General features: G+C 38.6%; 1 protein-coding gene across 1 annotated transcript in view; it reads right to left on the reverse strand.

Annotated features, from left to right (window-relative positions):
• Window positions 1–10,469, reverse strand: part of LOC102007264 (ATP-binding cassette sub-family G member 2-like) — an 86,874-nt gene that overhangs the window by 41,062 nt on the left and 35,343 nt on the right. The window contains exons 3-6 of the mRNA XM_005388159.1: window positions 4,609–4,668; window positions 3,918–4,035; window positions 2,639–2,791; window positions 1,126–1,283 (exon numbers count right to left, since the gene is read on the reverse strand). Coding sequence (XP_005388216.1) covers window positions 1,126–1,283; window positions 2,639–2,791; window positions 3,918–4,035; window positions 4,609–4,668 — 489 coding nt within the window. The remainder of the gene's footprint in view (window positions 1–1,125; window positions 1,284–2,638; window positions 2,792–3,917; window positions 4,036–4,608; window positions 4,669–10,469) is intronic.

Here is a 10,469-nt window from a genome sequence, read left to right on the forward strand (position 1 = left end):
ATACTTATTTTAATGGTTATTCTAAATAGGTAAAGGATTCTTGAATGATGTACAATACACTAGAAGCCTTATTAAAATTCAGATTCCTGTACAGTCTTTCCCAATACCGAATTAGAATCTCTGTGGCACATTCCAGAAGTCCAGATTGTTAATAATCACCCTAAGTAGTCTAAAAATATATTCATTATTGTGTTATATGAACTAAATATTAAAAGAAAAATCACCTCTTTATTCTTAAATTTTCCTGTACTTTATGATTACTATTAATTATTCTACCTTGAGAAAAAAGTGTTGCTAAGCCCCCCGCCCACAAATGGTATAAATATGTACTTATACTTATTTGCACAGAGAAATCACAGATTTACAATGTATTCACCAGTGTACTTCCACCATTCATATATATATAGGAGTGTGCACTTCTTGGGTTTGTCTACTATGGGTCTAGAAGTGATGATAACTCCATACTCATCAGGCAACTAGTCTGAACAAGATCACTGAGTGGGTGATAGGGTCCATTTGAGAGGCGACAAGGACACAGACAGACACAGGGAGAAGATGGTCATCTCCAAGGCAATGAAAGAGGGTCAGAAGAACAATGCTATGAACCCCTTGATTTCAGGTTTTCAAGCTGCAGAGCTGTAAAAAATTAAATTTCTATTGTTAAGCCACCAAGTCTGTGGTATTTCACTACAAAAGCACCTTAGCCAACCTCCACTCCCCTTATTCACTGGGTTCAGTCCCCCGTGTCTCTTTGGTGTAGCACGTGCAGCAGGCTGGCTTGGCCTCAGGGATACTAGCAGTTCCTTCAGCTAAAGCTCTCTCAGCCAAATCCAGCCTGGTCCCACTCCTGTGCTTGCAGCTCACATACCACAGTCCAGAGGTCCTCTCTGATGCTCCTGCTATTCAAATTAGCCCTCACAGCCACCATGGCCACCCCTCCCTCCCTGTGCTTCTCTTTCATCTTTCTTGATAGCATTGCTGTGTTGACTGACTGCTCCCCTGTAACACAAGAGGAAGGAACTCTGCACTTTCAATTTGCATCCTCAGCACCAAGAACATCTGGTGCCCAGAAGTAACCAGATAATAAATACATAAAAGAACAGCTCCCCTCCCCATAGTAGTCACCTTTTCAGGAGTAGAAAAAGAGCATGTGCTGTGCTCGAGTCTAAAGCTTTTGTGGGGTCGTCCAGGAACAAGATGGAAGGATCAGTGACCAACTCCATGGCGACACTGATCTTTCTTCTTTCTGCTCTTGTCACACTGTGGATTGCTTCAGTTCCAACCTAAAACAAAATATCACCAGGAGAAACAACCACAGTCACCAGTATTTGGTGAAAAACTTCATGCCAGCACTGTGTAATTTAAAATATTACATGAAATATTATGTAATTTTTAAAATTACATCAATAAGAAAGAGTTGAGAAATTCTGGAATACAATATTAAAAACTAAAATATCAAGATGGTTTCCTACAATATTATCAATGAAGTAATTATTTTCTCTGAATTTATGTTATTTTATGTTTATAATATAAAAATTAAAAATTGTAATTGTTTCAATCATTTTTCTATGAATTTTAAGAAGTCAATAATTTCTTTCAATGCTTTCGCTCAAAATCCCACAGAGTAATGCAGAACAATAAATAGATTTAAAAAAAAAAAGAGTAAAAGAAAGTGCCTTATGGGAAAGGCACAATCAAGTGGAATGGACTGAGATAAAGAAAAATGGATCATTCATGATAAGAAAATAAATGGTAAATAGTGGCACTGCAGCATGATTCTTCCAAACAAGAACAGTTCACAAGAGTCTTTCAGCAAGTGTCATGGGAAGCAGCAGTTGGTAGAGCCCTTGTTTTACACTGACCTAAGTAGGGGATGTAACACTGGGCTAAAGCACAGCCACTATCATCTAAATAGCACATCTTCACCTAAAACCCCAAATGTCTGTGCAGGATTTCTTTTATAGGAGGTTCTCAAGTGGAGAGGCCACCCCTTCCTCTGATTTGTATTCGTGGATCTGCACAAGCCTCAAAAATAGGAAGTTTCTTTATCTCCTTCTTTTTTTTTCATTTTTACTTTTGCTCCCAAGTCTATTTCTAAAACCTGAATGTGAGCCTCATGTAGAACAGTCTGAAAAAAAAGGAGAGACGAAGGAGGTAAAAGGTCATAAAAATACAACTGGAGAACTACAGCAAGTAAAATGTACTGAACAAAAATCCTTGGGCCTCATTATTTATCAGTTCCAGAAATGAACCTTAAAAACCAATAGAACAAACTTCCCTGGAGTAACAGAGAAAGGTGGATTCCTAAGTTAGAAAAGAGAAAAGTACAAGTAGAAAAGTTAGTGCAACATTATTAGATGATCCAGAACAATGAGGCTGGTGGGGATGATTTGAAAACCACTACACAAAGAACAGGTTTACTTCCTAGAACTTGTTCCACCCCCAGTATTCAACCATCCTGAAATTAATTTTTCCAGGTAATTTAAATTTCCTTATGATGTAGCTAGAAACTTTTCTCCTTATTACAAAAGCAATCACTTTGACCACAAACATAGACCAATACTGATTATGATCATATTTTTCACAGAAGAAAAGTCTTGTTATGTGGCTTTGACTTTAATGGTTTTAATCACATTACCTTGGAATTTGCCACTTTCTCCAGACCTAATTCTTCAATGACCTCATTAATCTTTTCATGTTTTTCGTGATTCGTCATGGTTGTAGGAAGCCGAAGAGCTGCTGAGAAGTGTAAATTCTCTCTCACCGTCAGTGTGACCTTCATGACATCATCCTTAGGGCAAATAGTACTTTAGTGTGACAAACTGAGAATTCTCTAAGCTCATCCATCACTGTACAGCATGTAACTTAATCAAGCAACATAACACACCAAAGTAAAGCTCTCACTACTGCTGACCATTCCTTTCCACACAATACAATAGCTACATGTTAGACAGTCACAGAACCCACTGGAATAATTTTCACCCACATTTGCACATCCAAGGAGAATACTGGCAAACATGGCTGTCTTGCTGTCTTATACTAAGTTTGTGTTTTGTTGACTCTCTTGCAAAAAAGAATTTTTAGCACATGTCAGAAAGAGGCACAAGTAAGATTCATTACAGATTGTAAGCCAGACCCTAGAAAAAGATACACACTCAGAAATGAGACAGGTTCCAAGCTGGGAGAAGGCACACTGAAAGGAGTATCTTTAATGTAAGTGATCTACAATGTGTGTTTTTACTGTTAGTCAGGTTATGGTGCATGTATTCAAGGTTGAGAAAGGCTGCTGCCAAGGTTGATGTTTTGGGGGCTGGAGGAAAAGGCAACTTGCAGGTGAAAGGGACAGGTCTAGTACCCTGGAATTTATAAGCTACTGTAAATGACCTTTAGGAATTTAACACTATTTTAGTAAGTATTAAGAAGGATGCTCCACCTGGGGTGGCCTCCAAAAGCAGAAAAACAAAAGCTTATCTTGCTACAGTTTTTCTAAAAGTATAATTTTGTTTTTTAAGCATAATTTTAAAATTTCAATTTCCATATCTCCTTTCTACCTACTTTTTATTGTCTTTCATCCCATCTCATGATCATTAGTAGCAAACACTTTCAGACTTCTTCCTACAATGATTGGCCAAGGACAGCTTCAAGAGAGAGAGAAATGTAAAGAAAGCATAACACAAGACCCTGTTGGAACAGATACACCAGCTATAATTGATACCACTGCCCTACAAAGGTCAGAGTTCGTATCTGCTCTATATCTTCATTTAATGCTACACTATATCTAGCACATAACTATTAAAAGCTGATGTAAAGAAACTTAGTTCTATATGCATACTTTATAATCAGCTGGAAACCATAAACCATGGCACTTGCCCACATAAAAATGAGAAAATCTAAAATGCAAAGCCAGTAATACTTACTTGAGCCACATAACCTGAATATCCACATTTGAAATTGGCAGGGTGAGGTTCTCCATTTATCAAAACATCTCCAGAGAATTTTTCTGGATGCTTTCTTGCAGCTAACACATCTAATAACCTGTAAGAGGATATACATGTTGTGTGGTTTCTATCCCTAAAACACAGGCTATGACTCTCGCATTTTCTGCTCTAGTTAGAAAATAAACTGGCTAAGAAATTATATAGTTTACCTAAATATATAGATTCATTATGTGCTACATGAAGCCCCAGAAAAGAAAAATATGTTATCATTGGTTTATCTGGCACAGACCTCCCAAATTATCCTCCTGGTGTGGGAAATTGGAGGTTCCAACCTAGGCCATGTGCTCTTTTATATAAGACTCATGACATAGCATAACACATCTGCTACATCTTAACATTTCAAATATTATCCACTTATTTTCACATTCCATTGGTTCATGATACTGGCTGCTGAAAACCAATCAGTTTAAATGTCCTAGTAGTAAACCTGACCAATAAGACTTCGTAGTGTTTCACAAGCTGGCCCAACTGAACATCATCCACAGCACCAAGGACCAGAACACACATTTATAGCAAATACTGAACCAACCCTAGCTCATGTAACAGTGATTTTTAAAAGGATACTGAAACTGCACAAACAAGGCTGACCTAAACTTTCTTTTATACTCACAAAGTTTTGCCTGCACCTGAAGGTCCCAGAATGGCATTGAGGCCAGGTCTCATGATCCCACTGTAAGCATAAAAATATATTGACTTATTGTTCCACATTATACAAAGTTGTACTAATTTAGAGTCTTAACTGAATACATTTAATGCAGGTTGATGAAATTATACAGAGAAAGTAAGAATCAATCTATAATTTAAAAACCAATTGACATAAGATTAGAATACAAAGTAAAGATATTTTTCAGTCACAACCCATAAAATGGCTCAGGTCTTTTTAATTTCCTTTCATGTACACTAGTAGCATGGCTCACAAATGCTTCTATTCATGACCAATTTGGTTCAAGTTTGCCAAAATTTTGCTTCCTTTTACAAACTCCTCAGTGGGCACCAAACTTGAGCAAGGCCATCTTCCCCCAGTGAACTTAAATGCAGACACTCTGTGCTTTCTGCCACATGGTCATGTCTTCCTCTGGTCATGATTGTGGTTGCACCATTTTGAAGATGACATTATGTAATATAACAACCATTTTTAATATCCTATCACCATGTTTTGAAATTCTGTATCATTTTTATTGTTCTCTAAGCTCTTTTGCTTATGTATTTATTTTTGTTATTTTGGTTTTTTCTTCTTTTTCTTTAATATGAAAAACAAAATTTATATGTATATACAAAGATAACTGTTGAAGGTAACAATATGCAGTGGAATCACCATGGTGAATTCCTACCGTCTTGTCTAGTGAAACTCTGTACCATTTCTAATGTTTTATCAAATAATTATTTTCTTGTTCTCTTTAATGGCTTGAACAATCTTCCATTCTTACATCTGGTAATCTGAGCAATGTAGTTGAAGATAACAATATGTAATATAACAACCACTGTTAATTCTTCTTATTTTGTCTTGAAACCCTGTTTCACTTTTAATGTTCTTGCTTTGGTTTGTTTATGTTTGTGATGCTGGTATGCTGCTATTCTTTTTTTTCTCATTTACTATTCTCTTTAAAATAAATTTTTTTAAAAGAAAAGATAGCTGGGATAGGTGTATTGTTGATGTCTGTGGTTTATTGTGAGGAACAGTCAATGCTTAAAATTTTCTTGACCAATTTTGCACACTTGAATCTGGTAATCAGAATGATTAATTTGAAAACAATATGCAGTATAAGAACCATTGTTGAGCTTCTACCATCTTGTATGGTGAAGCTCTGCATCATTTCCAATTTTTTTTTTTTTTACCTATTACTGTCTTTGATTGTTTGATCAGTCTTACATTCTTACATCTTGTGGACTGAGCCACTTTGTTGAAGATAACAGTATGTGATGTAGCAACCATTGTCAATTCCTATCATTTTGTTTTGAGGTCATATATCGTTTTTGTTGTTTTTTGTGTTGTTTTGATTTTATCTTCACTGTTGTTTTGTTAGTTTTTTTAATCTTTAAAGTAAAAACAAAAGATTGTGGTTGCAGACAGACCTGTACACACTTGCTCTAAAAAGCAAGATTTTGTAAGACTTTTAGCACATACGGTGTCACCTAGTATTATTTGATCAAGCACAGCCCCAAAGAAAGTGCAGAGCAAGCATGATGGTAAAAAGTGTGCAGTTGTCATGAAGAAGAAAAATATGTATCAGCCAATAATGAGTTAAGTCAGGTTAGTGTTTTCTCCCTTCATTCTGTACTGAGTCTTGTTTTATATTCCTGTGCTTATAAAAATACATATGATTCAAAATGGATTAACCTTTTTCACACTGAACCTTACAGGAAAATTTGATTCAGTTTCCAATGAAAATTGGTTTGCAATCACATTGGTAGGGGCTGGAACAGATTAATGTTATTTACTCTGAACCTTACAAGGAAATTTGACTCAGTTCATGACAAATTCTGTTCAAGGCCTGAATAGTGAAATGAACTAATTTTCTGAAGAGAGGCACCACAGCATCCTCAAACCTGCTTATTCCTTTAGTGACTGTACTAGTTAGCGTTCTCTATAGGAACCAAATCTATATAAAGCATACATACAACTATACAAAGAAATTTATTAGACTGATTTACAAAATCAAAAGTAGAAGAGTCACAAGGGCCATCTACAGGACAACAGGTAGGAAATTCCAATATGGCCCTCTGTGTGCTGGTGATCCAGAGGATCCAGGAGCAACCACAGTTGGAAGCCTGAAAACTCACGGTAGTTGCGTGTGTGAGTCTCTGTCAGGACAAAGGATCTGCATTGCAAAGCTCAGTAGTCTGAGCTAGAGGGCTGAAGAAAGTGCAGACCATTGTCCAAAAGCAATGGGGGCATTGCTCTTCGAGCGGCCCAGGTCTGGCTCCTGTGCACATCCTGAACTGACTAAGAAGCAGAACCAGGCAGGCTGCGACCCACTGCCACTGCCACGGTTCCCAGCTAAAACTCCCAGAGAGAGCCAGGTATTTCCCATCTACCTCCTGGGGGCAGAGTGGGCTATCCAGGACCCCACTGCCATTACAGTCTGAGTCTCTGCCCTCCGTGCACCTATGGCAGACAGGAATTCCTCACTCAGAAGCCCCAGGGACTGCTCTCACCCAGGTTCACGAGTGGGACCTCCCTGCATGGTCCCTGTGCCGAGTGAGCAAGTGCTCCAAGAGCTGCTGGTCCCATGATTCGAGTCTGTGCTTTACTTGCATCTGAACCTCCTTGGGGGTCACAGGCACAGGCAGTCTGCCATTGCTCTTTGAGTGGCCCAGGTCTGGCTCCTGCACACGTCCTAAACTAACTAAGAAGCAGAATCAGGCGGGCTGTAACCCACTCCCACCTCCATGGTTCCCAGCTGAAACTCCCGGAGAGAGCCAAGGCTTCCTGGGGGCAAAGCAGGCAATCCAGGAAGCTGCCGCCATTACAGTTGGAGTCTCTGCCCTCCGTGCACCAACGGTAGGCAGGAATTCTTCACTCAGAAGCCTCAGGGACGGCCGTAACCAGGATTCATGTGTGGGCCCTCCCTGCGGGGGCCCTGCACCAATTCAGCGAGTGCACCAAGAGCTCCTCGTCCAGTGGTGCAAGTCCATGCTTTACTTGTGCCCGGTTCCCCTGTGGAGACGCAGGGAAGAGCAGTCTGTGATTGCTGTAGGTCTAGCCCACATCTGCTTCCTGTATGTGTCCTGAACTGACTGTAGACACAGAATCAGGTGGTTCACAAACTGTCGGCTCTGCAGTTCCAGTCTGGTTTTGCCTGTAACCTGAACTGCCTGGGGACATAGGTCCACTAGACTGGGATTGTCACACCAGTGGAACCCGAGTCAGGGCCATGCACGTGCCCTGAACTGCAAGGGGATGCTGGATTAGACCGTTTGCCATCAGCTGACACCAATGTCTGCATCTGAGACCTGGGATAACTAGATACAAATCAACAACTGCCAGAAAACCCCAGGCTAAGCAGTGCTTCTCAGCAGACACTGAGAGGCAAACCTGACCAACAGGAAAACTCGGGACACTATCGGCCTTTGCTGTGCAGCCACTGAAGAGGGAAACTGAGCTTTCTGCATCTGGTAGCAAACATGACAAAAAAAAAGGACTAAAACAATCACAGAATTCCACTCTACTCAGAACAAGTACAGGAGACATTGACATAGGAAAACTTGCTAAACACATGCCTGAAATAGCTGAAATGATTACAGTGGAAGTAAAGAAACAACTCCATAAGGCCATAGAATAGATGTGATCAGAAATAATCTGTCAGGCAAAAAAAAAAAAAAGAAAAAAATAATAAAAGAACTGCTCAAAACGTCTGAAGAAGAATCATATAAGAAAATAGAAGAACAAAGGCAATATGCAGTAGAATTAAATAACAAATATGAAAAAGACCTAGAACACATGAATCAGATTCAAAGAGGCCTCCAGGAAAACAAAGCTTCCATTGAAAACCGCCAAAACCGCTTGAATGAAGCTGAAGATAGAATCTCAGACTTTGAAGACAGCATGGCAGCTAGTGACCATGAAAGAAAGGATCCCACAAAATTAAAAAGGATCCAGGAAAAGTCAATTCAACAGTTGCAAGATGAGGCAAAGAGGAATAATGAACGACTTATAGGAGTCAATGAAACAGCAGAAGGCAACACAGCTGACATAAAAAGAATATTTGCAGAAATAATAGCAGAAAATTTTCCAAACGTGGAAGCAGAACCTGATATACAGGTAAATGACACATATAGAACTCCAACCAAACACAACCAAAATAAAACCACTCCCAGATATATAATAGTCAAATTCCCAGATCTCCAGCAAAGGAACAGAATATTAAAAGCTGCTAGAGAAAAGAAACAGATTACCTATAAAGGAAAGCCCATCAGAATCACGGCAGACTTCTCAGCACAAACCATCCAATTGAGAAGAGCTTGGAGCAAAGTATTACAGGTCCTAAGACAGAATAGCTTCCAACCAAGACTGATGTACCCTGCCAAACCATCCCTCAAATCCAATGGAGAAATAAAATATTTCCATGACAAGGAACTGTTGAAGAACTTCATGCGTGCCAAGCCAGCATTACAAAGAGTACTAAAAGATATTATAGATGGAGAAAAATCTGACCACAGTTTCAAGAACAATAGAAAGGAAACGTCAAAGAGAGCAAACAAGTACACAGGTAGAAAAAGTAGGACACCAACACAAGTAAATAACATGACAATCATAAATCAAAATGTATCGGTTATGACTAAACGTAAATGGCCTCAATTCTCAAGTCAAAAGAAACACACTGGCAGAATGGATTAAACAACAAAATCCAATGATACCCTGTATACAGGAAAAACATTTCATTCAAAAGGAAATTCATAGACTAAAAGTCAAAGGATGGAAAGCAATCCTCCATGCAACAGGAACCCAGAAAAAAGCAGGTGTATCTATTCTGTTCGCAGACAATGTAAACTTCAAACCAACAATCATCAAAACAGATAAAGAAGGTCACTACATACTTGTCAGGGAAAAACTGCAAAAGAAAGAGGCAACAATCATAAACATGTATGCACCAAATATCAGAGCTCCAAATTACATAAGACAAACCTTAACAGGCATGAAAACCCATAAAATTGATAACACTATTGTAACAGGGGACCTCAACACCCCAATGACACAAAAGGATAGGTCCACTGGACAAAAAAATCAGCAAGGAAATAACAGATCTGAACTAAAGCTCTGAAGAAAGGGACTTAGTAGATGGACACACAGTATTCCACCCCACAAAACCAGAATACACATTATTCTCAGCTGCACATGAGTCTTTCTCTAAAATAAATCACATTCTAGCCCATAGAGCATACCTTCTGAAATGCAAAAGAATAGAAATTATCCTGTGCATATTATCTGACCACAGTACAATGAAATAGGAAATTAATCACAAAAGGAACTCCAAAAACTCCATAAACACTTGGATATTAAACATAAACCTCCTGAACAACCAATGGGCCACAGAAGAAATTCAAGAGGAAATTTAAAAATACCTACAAACGAATGAAAATGTAAATACACGTTACCGGAATCTATGGGATGCAATGAAAGCAGTCTTCAGAGGAAAATTTATAGCGGTGAATTCATATGTCAGGAAAAAAGAAAGAGAACAAATAAATAGCCTAATGCTGCATTTTAAACTTTAGAAAAAGAAGGACAAGTCAAACCCAAAGCCCAAAGAAGGGAGGAGATTATAAAGATTAGTGCAAAAATTAATGCAACTGAGACAAAAAAAAAAAAACCCTCCAAAAAAATGAATCAAAGAGTTTATTCTTAGAAAGAATAAATAAAATTGATAAACCCCTAGCCAACCTTCTCAAGAAAATGAAGGAAAGAACTCAGATTCATGCAATAAGGAAGGAATACGATGAAATTACTACAGACTCCACAGAAATTCAGAA

Source organism: Chinchilla lanigera, unplaced genomic scaffold, assembly GCF_000276665.1.
Source record: "Chinchilla lanigera isolate Chin_1 unplaced genomic scaffold, ChiLan1.0 scaffold00032, whole genome shotgun sequence".
NCBI classification, from domain to species: domain Eukaryota; kingdom Metazoa; phylum Chordata; class Mammalia; order Rodentia; family Chinchillidae; genus Chinchilla; species Chinchilla lanigera.